At 32.3% G+C, this 17,018-nt stretch overlaps 1 protein-coding gene across 1 annotated transcript; it reads right to left on the reverse strand.

The window, feature by feature from the left end:
- Positions 1 to 378: 378 nt before the first annotated feature.
- Positions 379 to 4,559, reverse strand: LOC111298909 (Pentatricopeptide repeat (PPR) superfamily protein). The gene has a single exon (XM_089758385.1). It carries the CDS (start codon positions 4,165 to 4,167, stop codon positions 1,093 to 1,095), a length of 3,075 nt encoding a protein of 1,024 aa, XP_089614511.1. The 5' UTR covers positions 4,168 to 4,559; the 3' UTR covers positions 379 to 1,092.
- Positions 4,560 to 17,018: the final 12,459 nt, after the last annotated feature.

The raw sequence follows: 17,018 nt of genomic DNA on the forward strand, positions 1-17,018 counted from the left end.
AATTTTGAAAACCAAGTTTCCAACTCATTTTGAAAATTTAGGAGGTCAATTGTACATTTTAAAAAAAAAAAAATTGGAAACCAAATTGTGTATTTATTGACGTCTCAAGTCTCAACCATCACTCATAAGAACAAAAGTTATCTGATGCAACAAAGCCTAAGACATACCGTTAAAAACAACTTAATGCTGAATACATAGATTCATAGCAATAATTTTATTTGGATGATCTGTAAGAAGGAATTCCCACCGCATTATCACGTGATTTTATCAACGCACCAATGATAAAATGATATGGTAACGCAGTAAAAATCTTTTCTTGCCCATCATTCAAATATGCATAAGTTAATAACGTTCTAAAATGTGGCAAAAAACATATAGTTTTAGAAAAAGATCTAGGGATTTCGACCCACCTCTTTGAGTTGGAAAAAGAATTACACAATCTATTGAGTCAAATACAGGAATGTAAAAAAATATATATGTTTTCAATAAAAAAGAATAATAAATTGACTTGTTTAAGGCAAAAAGCAGCAATATTCAATGAAGCAGCTGATGGTAGACCCTCCTACGCGCATTATCTTGCTGTTGGGGCTGCTGCTAATAGTTTGCTTACACAAGCGCAATTTCAACCCTCATTGATTCTGTGTTCAATCAACAGCTTCATAAGGGTCTTCCTAACTTACAGAAATGTTAATCAGTATGCTGTATGCAGTAAAGACCAACAACACCTACTTTGGTTTGCCACTTCAGGTAGGATTGCATAGACCATCTTTCCTGCAGCATTTTCCGCTGTCGGCCTTCTTCACATTGATATTTTTCAGCACTATACTAATTGAATATGTAAAAATGTTGTCAGCTTTCCATGTGTAATCCAGTTAACGCTTCCAGTTACTTGAATAAATATATTTGAACCATATATCTAATTCTATACACCAGCAACAACTTGACTATTGGAGGAACTCATGCAAATTTAGACCTCTGAAAATACCTCTTCTACCTCCTTGGCCACAGCCTTCTAGCCAAATGGTTTTCAAGCACATTATAGTTCATGATATTTTGCTTTGGCATGAATATGTACTGAAAATGAGGTTTCTCTCACTCTTCCTCATCCACAAGTGAATCGACTTCAGGAGCATACCCATCTTCTCTCATCAATACCACCAAATTCTTCAAAATTTCCTCAATTTCATCTGCTTTAGGATGAGACTTATCTCCTGCAATGAACAAGTTTGTCTTCTGTCCCACGACAATCCAGCTACATCCAGGGAACTTCAGCACTCTTTTTTCTCTCATTGCCCTCCTCAAAGCATTAACCTCATCCCAGTTTCCTGATGCAGCATATATGTTAGAAAGCAGCACATAGGGCGAAGAATTTTGGGGTTCTAATTCAATCAGTTTCACCGCAGCCCGCCGGCCCCTAATTTCATCTCCATGTATTCTACAAGCACCAAGTAGCGCAGCCCAAATCATAGCATCAGGTTCGAATTTTAGACTGTCAATGAAATCCTCCGCTTCTTTAAGAAACCCCCATCGTCCAAGAAGATCAACAATGCAGGCACAATGATCTACTCTTGGCTGAATCCCATAATTAACCATCATGTCAAAGATCTGACGACCTTCAGTTACCTTCCCTGCATGACTACATGCAGTTAGAACACCAAGGAATGTGACATCATCAGGCATTACATGTGTTTGCTTCATCCCAGCAAATATTCTCAATGCATCTTCTGCATAACCGTTTTTAGCAAACCCAACTATAATTGAGTTCCAGCAAATAATATCATTCTTGCTGTTCATTTCCTCGAAAACTTGTGCAGAACATTTAACTTCCCCACATTTAGCATACATGTCTATAAGGGCACTAGTTGTTAACTCATCAAAGTCATAACCAATTTGATAAATGAGAGTGTGGATCTGTCTGCCTTCTTGCAAAGAAGATAAAACAGCACATGCTCTAAGGATGCTGACAAATGTCGCTTGGTCAGGTAAAACATTGTAGCTATGCATTTCTCGAAAGAAATGTAAGGCCTCCTCATTGCAATCATTTTGAGTATGACCTGAAATTAAAGCAGTCCATAAGACTGCACTTTTCCGGTTTTGGAACTCTGCAAACAGAATTCTTGCATCTGTATCTCTAAGGGAGTTCATGTACATGCGCAGGAGAGACACCCCCAAGAATTCTTCATCATACAAAAGGCCCCTCTTCACTATAAGACAATGGATTTGTTTTCCAATGTTCAACTTATGAGGTTCATCACAAGCATCTAAAAGGCTAGCAAATGTGACTTCAGATGGTTTCAATCCATCGACCTGCATCTCTCGAAATAGGAACATTGCTTCATCTAAATCTTTTGGTGCATATCCAGCAATCATAGCATTCACAGAGACCACACTTCGTTTAGGCATACCACAGAGGACTTTGCATGCATCATCAATGGCCCCACACTTGGCATACATGTCAATAAGGGCACTTCCTGCATAAAGGCTCTTTTCTAAACCAGATTTGACTGCAAGAGAGTGGACTTGCTTCCCTTGCTCAAGACTTTTAACATTTGCACAGGCACTGAGTATACTGGCCAAGGACACTTCATCAGGCACAAATCCATATGAAATCATTCTTTGAAACATGTTAAAAGCCTCAATCTCATTCTCCTCCTGCACATATCCAACAATAATTGCATTCCACGAAACATTATCTCGATTTTTTATAGCCTCGAATTGATGCCTTGCTTCATTTAAAGCCCCACATTTTGCATACATATCAACCAACGCATTTGCCACAAATAAGTTTGATGCAAATTTGTTCTTGATAATAAATGCATGAAATTGTTGACCTGTTTTTAGACATTCTAAACAAGCACATGCACTCAAGATACTGGTATAGGTAAACTCATCAGGGTGATAACCAGACCCCTTCATCTGGGAGAACAATTCAATTACTTTGTCAGCAGAACCATTTTGTGCATATCCTCCAAGCATTGCATTCCACAAGACAACATTTTTCTCATTTACCTCATCAAATACTTTCTTTGCAGCATCAATTTTCTCACACTTAGCGTACATACTGATTAAAGAGCTTCCCGCATAAACATTAGAATTTAACCCTTGTTTAACTGCCTCAGCATGAACTAATAAGCCAAAGTCTAGAGCTGCTAAACTAGCAACCGCACTCAACACACTTCCTAATGTGGATCGTGTGGACTTAACTCCAGATGCCCTCATATTTTGAAAAAATTCAATAGCCTCCAACTCATGACCTCTCTTAGCGTGCCCTGAAATCATCACATTCCATGCTACAACATTTGGATTATGTATCTGGGAAAACAATGCACATGCATCATCAAGTCTACCTAAGCCTAGAAATGCATTTATGATAGTAACAAATGCCACCTGATCAGGAACATGACCAACTTTCTGCATGCTTTCAAACACTTTCAGCGCCTCCTCAAGCAAGCCAACCTGAACATAACCTGCAATCATTGATGTCCAAGAAACTGTATCAAGATCCATTGACCCATCAAAGACCCGCCGAGCATCAGTCACATAATTACACTTAGAATACATGTCAATGAGAGCACCTTCACAAAAAGAACTCACTTCAAGCCCCATTTTAACAACATAACAATGCACTAGTCTACCAAATTCAACATCCTTTAACCTAGCACAAGCAGATAAAAGGGTAGCAACTGTGAACTCATTTGGCAATATCCCACTATTCAGCAAAGACCCGATGCTCATAACAACTTCTTCTAACAATCCTCGTTTCGAATACATCAAAATAATTGAGTTCCAAGCCAATACGTCTCTCTTTTCAAGACCGTGAAATGACTTCTCAGCAGAGTCGACATCCCCACATTTGGCATAAAGATCAAGAATTGCATTTCCCAACAACCCTTTTGAACAAAATCCAAGTTTCAAACCGCATGCGTGTATCATTTTGCCGGCTTCTAAAGCCTGCTCTCTTGTCTGAGAAATTTCGTCGAACGTGTAATGAGTTTTGACTTTTCCACATTGTCGTAAGCATAACCTTAACAGATGGGTATATGTTTCACGTTGTGGATTTGGGCTCAAGTGAGTTGGCTGGGGAAGAATGGTTGAGAAGAAAGAGTAGTGAAGTAACGAGAATGACTCGGAGGTGGGTAGAGTTCGGCAGAGGTACCTGAGTCGCATTGACTCGATCGGGATTATTGTGGCATGACTAGAACGAGTAAAGGAGTTGGGGAGAAAAGGTTTTTGCGTGTATGCCGTCGCTAGTTGCTAGCAGGCTTGAGAAGTGATAATTGAAAATGGGCTGTTTGATAAGAAGCAAGCATGATTTCGCGTCAAACATAAAAACGTTCATGCTATGCTATGCATGTGAAGATGTTGGACTCGGGCTTAGCTTTGAAAAGAAGTGCCCGCTGGCCAGGCCTAGCTGGATTGAGCCAAGACCCGCTCGTGGAGGCGTAGATGCTCAAATTTTGGCTCAAACTCCTCACGATTGGAAAACTATAAACAGTTCGTGCATGATTGGTGATTCTCAGTTCTCAAGCAGCTCTCATCCAATTCCCCCTTGTTTTTATCCTTATCATTATCATTCCTCGAAAAGCGTATTACACCGACATGGCTAAAATTGGTGAGGTTTACTATGACCTGATTTTGCATTGTCTTTGAATTTTAAAACACAAAATATAATGTTAAATGCATTATGATTTGTGTTAAAAGAATTTTTTAATTGTTAAAAATGAGCCAATAGAAAAAATTAATTGGAAAGTACAATTGTAGTTTGAAATCTAACATAATAAAATCTATCTCCTTGTCGGACAACTCATCAATGTAAAAAAAAAAAATGTGAAGGGTATTTTGGGAAGACACTATTATTTTAGAGAGGAACCCTCCGGACGAAAAAAATAGAAAGGAGAACAACTCAAAAACGCCTCCGATTTTTATTTTCCCTCTCTCTAATTTACGATAAATATTAATAAAGAAAAAAAACAAAAGGAAAAGAAATTTTTTTTTTTTAAAATACATGTATCTCTTATTTAGATAATTAAAATTAATAAAAAAAAATTTAACAATTATTATTTTGATAAATAGTGAAAAAAATTCATTATAATAATTTTTTTTAATTATAACATTTCATTACTTGTAATTTTAGAGCATTTTTTAACATAATATATTTGTTATCTTATATGACCTTATAATTTTTGTTATATTACTAATTTTTAATCAAATGAAACAAAAAAATGTTTTATAAACATGTATTGATAGATTTTTTGATTATTGTCCAAATTTCAACACATTATTACTTTAGCGATGTATTCATATAAAAGGTATTATATTATAAAATCACCAAAAAATTATAAAAATTTTTTATATTAGAAGATATATGTGAAATTTACTTGAAAAAAGAGATGATTTAAAAAAAATTATAAGATATTTGTGATCTGCTTAGATTTTTTTATTAGAATTTTTGTATTAATAAAAAGATGAATATAATAGTCTTTGTATAAAATTTTTTTTCAACTTTCTTTTCTCTAATTTTTTCTTCAAATTGAGGTATTAAAAAAATTGAGTTTACAAAAAAAATCAAATGTTATTTGGTTTCTATCTTTTTTTTTTTAAATTAAATATTTATCCGAAGAGGAGTTTTGTTTTCTTTACTTTTGTTTCCTTTACTTTCTTTTCCTTCTTTTTCCCTCAATCCAGACACACTGTTAAGCAATCTTTCCTTTTTTTTTTGTCTTTTCCAAATTAAGCTCTTTCCTCTTTATAAACAAAGCAAAATTTATAATCAACAAAAAAAGTTGTTAGTTTTTAATTTGTTCTAAAGATTGAACTGAAAGAACCATATTCTTGTTTTCCTGATTTTTTTTTTGATAAAAATAAAGAAAAATCAGTAGGGGAAAATAGAGATAAAAAGAATAGAGAACGCTAACAGCAGGCAAGTCACATTCTCCAAGAAGCGTGTTGGCTTGCTCAAAAAGGCTAAGAAACTCGCCATTTTCTATGATGCTGAGGTTGCTGTCATCATATTCTCCAATATTGGCAAGCTCTTTGAGTTTTCTAGCTCTAGGTATGCAATGCACAACCTTTTATTTTTTAAAAAAAAATTTTAAGTTTTTGAAATCTTTTAATCATTGCTTGAGTATTTTTTTTGTTGATTATATTTGAGAATTTACTATTTATCCTTCTTGAGCTTAATTGGCATTTTCTTTTTAATCAAAGAGGCTAAGGGCAATATTCATTGTTTAGGATATTTTTGTTTATTTTCTACAATATGAATGGTGTTTACCAGGGTTATCCATTACAAATTTTAGTGGGATTGGGTGGGTATTGGAAATTTTCTTTTGCATGTTCATTTGGATTGTAATTGTTAATAGTTTTAACTTTATAGTCTGTCCTTTCATTTTGTTATGATCTTGACCTATCCGTTTTTCCCCTTATTCAAATTTACTTATTATTATTATTATTATTATTATTAAGAAAAAAAAGTTAATTTTGGTTATCGTAACGGTTTTGGAGTCGTCTGACAAATTTGGAAATGAAAAATAAAATAATGGAGTCGCCATCAATCTTTTTTAGCTAGATATGATGGGCCATCTATTAAAATATATCATTTTAATAAGATTTTAAAATTAATTAAAATTTATTCAAAAAATAATTTTGGGGTCTACGAAACAATATGGGTCCAAAAGTCTATTACGCGTAAAAAATGATTAGCACCCCCACAATGCCTATTTAAAATAGTATCAATTAACTACGTGTTATCTATTGATTTTGATAGAAACGATCTTATTTTTTGTCTTTGAAAAATAATTTTCTTGATTTTTTCATTTATTGAAATTTAGTTTTTTTTAATTAAAAATTTATTATTACAATTTTATTCAAGAAAAATAAATTAGAACATTTTTATTGAAATAATTCTTAAAATATTTCAGTACATTGGTAACATTGAAAGAACTCTTTATCACCTATAGATTTTTTAGGCTTCGTTTCTCAGAATACCTTAAAATCTCATTCTCGTAGGTTTAAATTTACTTTTCGTAAAAAACTATCAGACATGCAGTGCAAATGCTAACATGTTGATGCACCCATTTTATTTTACTCTTTAAAAAATTTATTGATTTTTATTATTTTTTATTATTATTTAAGTTTTTTAAGAAAAGAAAAATTTTTGTTATATTAAAGATTTTTTATAAATATTCAAATATACTGGTAATATTTTAAAAAAATTCTCTCACCTAGGGATTTCTTAAAGCATCTCTACTTGGAATACTTTTAGAATCCTGTTATCGGATAAAATTTTCTTTTTTCTTATTTTTTATCACTTATTTTTAATGTATTAGTAAAAAAGAAATTTTTTATGGTGTTGAAAATTTTTTATAAATACTCTAATATATTGATAGTATTTTTAAAAAATCTTCTCACCTAAAGATTTTGTAGGTATCACTACTCGAAGTATCTACGAATCTCACCATCGGATAAAGATTTCCTTTTCTTTAAATTTTCATTATTACTTTTATTATTTGTTTTTGTTTTTTAATTATTTTTTCTTATTACTTTTTAATTATTATTAGGTTTATTTTAAAATCAAAATTATCAAAAAAAATTTTAACTATATATTTCATTATTTATTTATTCATTGATTAATTATTTATTACAATAAAAATTTATTCTAGCCAATTTAAACATTTTAACATGAATAAATATTAATAATAAAATAACAAAAATAATAAAAATAATATTTAAAAAATTCAAAAAATTAAAAAAAAATTACCTAAATCGGATCAGTTAACGGTTCGGTCAACACTGGTCTAAGTCGAGTTGGTTGGTTTGATGGTTTAACATCGATCTAGTTCGGTCTGGGCATGTTCAGCTGGACCGATCAGAGGTCAGAAGGATGCTAAGTCACCGGGTCAGGTGCGCAGCCCCTAGGTCAAGTTTCGGGTTGACGTGCAGATCTGGGGCTTAAAATGACATCTTTTTGGTCCTTTATTGAAACAACGTCATTTTAGCTTTCAGCTTTCTATAAAAAGCAAAATTTTTTTCTTTCATTTTTCTCTGGTTTTTTTTTTTCTCTACTCTCTCAAACTCTCTCTCTCTCTCTCTCTCAACCCCAATCGATCAATCACCGTCTGTCACTAAGACCGCCTTTGGTGGTTGTCGATCGATTGTCGAAAAATCACGAAAGCTTTTCAAAAATTATCTTTAACCTTTTAAACAAAGATCTGGGCCTAACTTTACCCGAATCTTGTCGAAACGCCCTAAATTAAACCTTAAAGGTTTGGTAAAACCATTTTTCTTTTATATTTTTATTTTTTTCTTGTAATCTGAAACTAATGATGTTGTTTTTTTTTTTTGTAAAGGCTTTGGCGTTGGGTTCCTTCCCAAAGGGAAGGACTGTGCTTCTATTTTTTATTTGATTTTTGGTTTTTTTGACAAAAAGCCTTTTTTTATTTTTTTTTTTAATTTGGTAATTTTCTTGCAAGGTTTTCCTCTTTTCTTTTAGGGTGGGCCATGGAGTTTTATTTATAAAACTCTGATCACGACTCTGTACTTGAGTAGGTGGCACAAGGCTTGGCAAAAAAAGGTATCGTGTACGGTATCTCAGGCACCAGCCACTCTCTATCCCTTTGTTTTTTTTACTTGGCCTTTGCCTGTGCCTGGGTAGGTAACACAAGGCCTTGGCAAGGGTGGGTGGTGCTAGTGGTGCCATGCACAGCATCTAGGCACCTTTCTGCCTCTTTATTTTTTTTTTTACTTTTATTTTTTTCTATTTTTTTTTATTTTTATTTTTTTGGTATTTTGTTTTAAAAAATAAAGTAAATAAAATAAAAAGTATAATTGGGCCTAAAACAAAATTGGGCCTCGGGCTCAACCAAAATTGGGCCTCAAGCTCGGTTGAATCGAAATTAAGGCCCTCAACCTGGTTGCATCGAAATCGAGCCTTAGCCTGAGAACCTGATATTCGATAGATATTAAATTGAGACCCCATTAAAAATCCAAACAAATTTAATCTCTACAATTGTTCCTATTTACACATTACTGATGATCAGGAATATGACAGAAATAAAAATAACAATTTTCTCCGAAATCTAAAGAGATTTTTTTTTTCAGATTTAAACTAATCAGAAGGTTTTTCTCATCAAATCGAAATGCTCCTCTTACTCGAGACTTGACAACTTTTAAAAATTTAAATTCTAAAAAAATGCTCCTCTTAGTAGAGGCTTAACAATTTTTAAAATTCTTATCTAGAAAATACTCTTTTTAATATAGGCTCAACAACTTTAAAAATTCTCATATTGAAAAAGCTCATCTAAGTAGAGGCTCAACAACTTTAAAAATTTCATCTTGAAAAGGCTCCTCTAAGCAGAGGCTCAACAACTTTAAAAATTTTTATCTTGAAAAACAAGGCTACTTTAAGTAAATGCTCAACAACTTTTAAAAAATCTTAAAAAAGCTCTTCTAAGCAAAGGCTTAATAACTTAAAAAAAATTTTTTCGAAACCAATATGTCATCTTTGAAAAAGTAAATTTTTCTTTGTCTTTTTTTTAAGTTTTTTTTTTTATCATTATCCTTATTCGAAGACCAAAATTTTATTTTTTTTTTAGAAATGAAAAATTCTTGTCCTTGTTATAATCGTTCCTGAATGCATGTATTGAATGCTCTAGATGCAATGATGTACTCAAAATATTTATTTTCAATTATGGTAAAAAAGCTCTTCGAAATTTCTCGACTTTTCGCATCTTTTATCAAAATTTTTAGCAATTGCCATATGACCGATTTGTTCTTAACGTTTGACTACTATATTCTTTCTCAACTTCAATGTCTTGTTATGCTTTTTTCATTCTTTTTCATTTGCTTTTATTATCTTTTAAAAAAGTAATGTTGAGATCTTTCATGTTTTTTGTCATTTTAAGTTCAAGACAAATAAAATGCAATCACACATTTTTCCTATTCATTTGTAAAGTGAACAAAGATATCAAATGAGGTAAAAGAATGGATAAGCATTATTTTCAAAAAAAAGAAAGCATATTTCATTAGACTAATAATAAGTGCATGGCCATAAAATTACTTAGGTTGAAACAAAGGTACCCAAAAAATGATCACAACATTGTCATCAACAAAATATTCTTGGATTCTTTTCCCAAATCTAAATCAGATGACTTCCTCTATTCTTTGGAGTTTATCAAACAACATTTGCCCCTGTACTGTAAGGTCTTCTCTTGATGATACTTCTCCTTCACATCCAAGTTATCTTTTTTTCATGTTTTTAGCTTAGATAGGTCATTTTTTTTCTCATTTTTTTTTAATTTTTTTCAAGCAAAATATTTTTTTATAGAATCTGAATTTATCAGAGTAGGTAAATTAGCTTCGTCCATTTCTGTTAAAATCAATGCCTCACCAGAAAAGGCTTTTTTCACCTTATACAGGTTTTTCCAATTTGGTGTCCATTTTTCTCGATTGTCATATTGATTTGGAAGGATCTTTTTCAGTACTAAGTCTCATTTCCTAAAGCAACAATGGTGGATTTCTTATCATGTGCTCTTATCATCCTCTTTTGATATAATTGACCATGACAAAGCATTATAAGCCTTTTCTCTTTAATGAAGTTCAACTGCTCATAGCGATTTCGAACCCATTCTGTTTCCTCTAACTCAACCTTCATCAAGATTTCAATGTGAGAATTTTCACTTCGACTAGTAGCACAGCTTCCATTCTATAAACCAAGAAAAATACGATGGCCCTAGTAGATGTTCAGACTAATGTTCTATAAGCATACAAGGCAAAAGGTAATTTCTCATGCCAATCTTCATAAGTATCGATCATTTTTTCTAAGATTCTTTTGATATTCTTATTTGAAGGTTTCACTGCCTTTTTTATCTTCAAACGATATAATGCCAAATTATAATGATGGATCTTGAAATGAGTGCACATTTTATTCATCATTTTGTTGTTTAAGTTCTTGGCATTATTAGAAATAATCATTTCTGAAAACCCATATCTACATATTATCTCTTTTTTTATGAACTTGCATACTACAGATTGGGTCACGCTAACATACGATGTGGCTTTTACCCATTTCATGAAATAATTAACCTTCACAAAGATGAATCTATGCCCATTCAAAGCTTTTATAGTAATGAGACCAATGACATCCATGCCTTACATAAAGAATGGCCATGGAAGAGCCAAACTGTGTAATGCTAATGAAGGATCATGGATCTTGTTGGCATAAATCTAACACTTATGGTATCTCCTAGTATAATCAATATAGTCGTCCTTCATTGTTAACCAATAATAGCTAGCTCTCATGATTTATCTAGCCATTATATGACCATTCGTATGTGCCTTATAGACTCTATCATGTACTTATTTAAAAAAAAATTTTTCCTCAGCTACACTCACACATCTTAAAAGCATTTGATCTTTACTTTTTTTATAAAAGACATCTCCATCAAAAAAAAAACTCATAGCCAACCTCTTGATAGTCTTTTTATCATTTTTTGTTGCATGCTTCGAGTATTGCTAACCTTTAATATATTGCATAATGTCATGATACCATGGCCTCCCATCAACTTTTTTTTTACACTTGAGCAATAAGCTAGTACATCCTTCACATCTAGCTTGATGGGTTGGATCTCAGTATTTGTATTTATTTTTATCATTGCAGCTAGAATAGCCAGTGCATCAGCAATTTGGTTCTCCTCTCTAGGTAGATACTCAAACTAAATTTTTTCAAATTATTTGACCAACTCAAAGATGTATTTATGACACTAAATCAACTTGGAATCTCTTGTTTCCCATTCACCTCGTAACTGATAGATGACTAGAGCTGAATCTCTAAATGCATCCATCACTTTGATCTTCTTTTCAATTGCTACTTGTAAACCTATAACACAGGCCTCATATTTAGCTACATTGTTTGTGTAATTAAAATTCAACCTGACTGTGATAAGATAATAATGCTTATCAAGAGATAATAAAATTACCCCAATGCCATGGCCTAAAACATTAACGGCTCCATCAAAATACATTTTCTAAGACTCCTCAATAGGTTTACTTTCTTTAATGGCCATCATATTTTCATGAAAAAAATCCAAGTTCATTGGTTCATAATTTTTGACAACGCGATCAATAAGGAACTTAGCTACTGCACTTCCTTTTATAGCCTTTTGGGTCACATAAATAATATCATATTTTAAAAGCATAACTTGCCACTATTTTATTCTTTCTGTCAATGAAGGCTTTTCAAAGATATACTTAATAGGATCCAACTTTGTTATAAGCTAAGTAGTATGATAAAGCATGTATTGTCTGAGCCTTCGAGCTGTCCAGGCCAATGCATAATATATTTTTTCTAATGGTAAATACTTGGACTCATAATCAGTGAACTTTTTGCTCAAGTAGTAAATTGCTCATTCTTTTCTAGTTAGTTTCATCTTTTTGCCCCAACATACATTCCATTGATTTTTCATGTACTGTTAAATACAAAATCAAAGGCTTTTTAAGAACTGACAGCACCAACACAAGTGGATTTGATAAGTATTCTTTGATCTTATTAAAAGCTTCTTAGCATTCATCATTCCATTCTCCTGGATCATTTTTTAAGAAGCTTGAAAATAGGATCACACTTGTAGGTGAGTTGAGAGATGAAATGAGCAATATAATTTAATCTTCCCAAAAAGCCTCACATTTTTTTTTAGGTACGAGAAGAACATAAGTTTTGGATTACGTGTTTTTTATCCGGGTCTACTTCTATTCCTCTTTCATTAACCACAAAGTCCAATAGTTTTACTGATTTAGCACCAAATGCATATTTGACAAGATTCAATTTCAGCTGAAATCTTTCGAACCTATCAAATAGCTTTTTGAGATTGACTACATGATCCTTTCTTTCATGAGATTTCATAATCATATCATCCATATACACTACTATCTTTTTATGCATTATGTTATGAAAGAAAGTTACCATTACTCTTTAATAAGTAGCACCAACATTTTTTAACCTAAAAAACATGACTTTGTAACAGAATATCCCTCACATGATCATAAATATGATCTTCTCCATATCATCTCGAGCCATCTTTATCTAATTATAGCTTGAAAAGCCATCTATAAAGGAAAATATGGAATGCCTAGTAGTATTATCTATTACGGTATCGATATGGGGCATAGAGAAATTATTCTTAAGACTTGCCCTATTTAGATCTCGATAATCAATACACATTCTCACTTTTTCATCTTTTTTAAGAATTGATACTATGTTGGCTATCCATTCATGATATTTTACCACCTCTAAAAATCCAACATCAAATTACTTTTTTACCTCACCTTTAATTTTCAGTAGCATTTTCGGCTTCATGCACCTCAGCTTTTGTTATATCGACTTGCATTCTGGTTTCAAAGGTAACTTGTGCTCTACAATATCAATGCTAAGTCTGGCATATCCTGGTAAGTCCACACGAACACATCAATATATTCTTAGAGCAACTCTTTTAGCTTTTACCTTTTAGCTGGTAAAAGAAATGTACCAACTTTAACCTCTCTTCTATTTTAACATCCCCCAAAATCACTAATTCAGTAATTTTCTGGTAGGGTTCAATTAGCTTATCTTTATGTTTTATTAATTTTAACAAATCAAGAGGCAGCGTGTAATTACTTAAATCTTCTTTATTATCAAGTTCATCAACATGAATTATGTTTTCAAAATCAAATTCGAGATTATTATCATAATTATCTTCATGTTCATTATTTGAAACCCTGTAAATAGTAAAATAAAGAGAATATTGCATACAAAAATAGAATGGTAAAAAACTAATTAAGGCATAATGGAAAGATAAATGAATGTGAAAGCAAAAAAGAAAATATACGGTTGCATCTTCTAAGTCTTTTATTAAAACAACAAATATAAACACGTCACAAAAGATCTTCTGTTACTCATTGAAAGCAATTAAGGATTTAAAGTTTTACAATACATTACTTTTTAAAAGTTTTAAAAACAATAGGCAGTTCTATGACTTTCCAATTATCTAGCTCAAAATCTAGAAGACAATAGTGCATGAATAGCTTTTCATCCTGACTCTTCTTTTCTTTGTCATCCACCACTTGAATGGCTAGCTCTGAAAACTTTTCCATAAATTTTGCACTCAAGGCTTCAGGCGAATCTGGGTAGATACATCTTTCTGAACAAAAAGAATTATGTAGGTAAGAAATGACTATAGGCCGTGACTCTGGCTCATATTTATCGAGATTAGCCATTTTCTTTTCTTTTTTCTCATTCACCATTTTCATTCTATCCCCCCTTGTCGATTTATAACCCAAGTCGAATATATTTTTCTTTTTATATATGGCCACTGGTTTTATGATTGCTTGTAGATTCTTTCCAAACCTAGCTTTAGGTCACCATTCCATCTCGATAAGCTATTTGACAATCATTTTAGTAGTCGTAAATAGAAAATGTGAATATAATTTAAACTCTTCAGCCACATATATTGCATTGACAATCTCAAAAGATCTATAAGAGCACTCTAGTGCTTCATTTGTCGATTTCACATAAAGAGTATTTATTGATTGAGTTACCAGTAAATCTTCTTCTCTTACCACACATATAAGCTTTTTTTCAACAATGAATTTGACTTTTTGATGCAATGAGGATGGAACGACACTTGCTGTATGAATCCATGACCTACCCAACAAACAACTGTATGAGGAAAAAATATTCATAACTTAAAATTTCACGTTGAAAGTGGACGGGCCAATCTACAATGGCATTTCTATAACTCTCAGCACCTCTCTTTGGGTTTCATTAAAGGCTTAAACTATCATATGACTAGGCTTGATATAAAATCCATCAATAAGTAGTTTTACTAAAATAGTCATAGGTATGATATTAATGGATGAGCCATTATCGATCAAAACCTTAGCCATTATATGACTTTTACATTTTACAGTAATGTGGAGAGCTTTGGTACTTTTTTGACCCTCAAAAAAAATCTTGTCATCACTGAAAGAGATATAATTTAAGATTGTTAGATTGTCAACAAGCTATTCCACATATTCAACACAGACGTTGTGAGACACATATGTTTAATTTAACACTTTCAGTAAAGCATTACGATACGACTTTGAGCTAAACAATAATGACAATAGTGAAATTTTAGCTAGCATTTTGTTCAACTATTCTATCATACTATACTTATTATGTTTTATTAGCTTTAAAAATTTACAAGCTTCACTATCAGAGATCAGCTTTGGATATTCTTTATCTGAGACTACAACAAGATTACTTTAATTTTTCTTTTCTTCACCTACTTTTGCTTTCTCTTTTTAAGCTTTCTCTAAAGCTTTTGGAGTATAATACCTCATATTTCAAGTCATACCTCCTATGCCTATTATGTTTGTAGTATTTGAGTTGACTATGACATCATAATCATACTTTTACAGTGCTACTTTATCATTCTGGTATGAAAAAAGGGCAGAAACTTTAATTGTCACTACTAATCGAGAGATGGGCCTTTCTGGCCTTAGGGTCAGCTCCTCATTATAGTAAATAGTTATCGATCTATGCATATACTTATTTTTTAATCAATGGTAGACACATCAGCTTTCATAAAATATTCTTCTTCTTTGTAAAACTCTACCTGACCCATATCCATCATCGTCTGCACCTCTTGATGAAATTGGTCTTAACTCTCGATAGAATACTCTAAAACACCTTTGTGATAGTTATATTTCGCAGTTCAATTAATAGTTTCAAAGTAATTTTGAGGTTCTATTGGTTTTAACATGTTAGCTTTGACTAAGGCTTCAAACACCTTAGCCATCAAAGTTTTAACTTCTTTTATCTCTCTCTTCATGTAGCTTGCTTACCCCCCAATTAAAGCATTTATTGAGGGTCTAGTATTGGTTAGTAGAGGGTTTTCATTAACGTTTAGAGTCCCTCATCGATCGATATCAAAGTCAATACCCCTTTATTGATTAGCCCTTACATTTTACGCTTCAGAGCAGTATAATTTTTAGTAGAATGGCCTGAGTTTCTATAATGATAATCATAATACACATTAAGGTCATACCATTTAGGAAATTGAGGTTTCAAAAGCACAACAATAACAGAGACTAGTAAATGTTTCTCAATAAGTTGAAGGTATAAATCTGTGTAAGTCATGGGAATAAGGTCAAAAGTAGGTTTTTCTTGGGTATTTCTTGGAGGTCTAGGACCATTACTTGGATTTGGTCTCCATTTTGGTCTTGTAGGTATAGCAGGACGGTTGTAAGAATAGATAGGTGTAAGAAAAGATGGCTAAAACTGAGGTGAATAAGTTAATTGTTATAGTGGCTGGTATGGCTAACAAGGATGAAGGATGGATGTAACATTGTTTATGAAAGAATAGTAGGTTTGGTAGACTGGTGTAGGTTTGGTAGACTGGTGTAGGGTATAGCGTGAAACCTTTGAACTATTTCCTCACATAGTTCACTACTTAGGCTTCATTTTCTTTCTTTTTGGGAACTCTATCTTTTTTTGCTCCACTTGTCTCTCCTACATCAAGCTTGCCATTTTTATGGTGTTTTCAATAATTTCATCGGATATCACCATATCTGTAAAGTTTTTAGTTGCATTGCCTATCAATCTCTCATAGTATAATACTTTTAGGGTGTTCACAAATAAGACAGTTGTCTCTTTCTCAGTGAAGAGAGGTTGACTTATATAGCCACATCTCTTTATCTCTATGTATACTTTTAAAAGTTTTCATTACTTTCTTTTTCATGCTCTGCAAAGATAGACGATCTGAAGCTAGATCTATGACATGTTCGTATTATGTAAAGAATGATTTTATGTGATCTTTTCAGGAATGAATACAAGTTTTATCTAGTTGAACATATCATATAGCTCATATGGCCGTAAAACTTATAAGAATATATTAAAATACATACATTAGTAGCTTCTCATCATGAGTATGTGCTATCATCTTTCAATAATATATGGTAATATAGGTCATTAGACATTTTGTGCCATCATATTTTTCAAATTTAAAGAT

Source organism: Durio zibethinus, chromosome 3 (assembly GCF_047325235.1).
Source record: "Durio zibethinus cultivar Kanyao isolate XHJ-2024 chromosome 3, ASM4732523v1, whole genome shotgun sequence".
In the NCBI taxonomy this organism is placed as follows: Eukaryota; Viridiplantae; Streptophyta; class Magnoliopsida; order Malvales; family Malvaceae; genus Durio; species Durio zibethinus.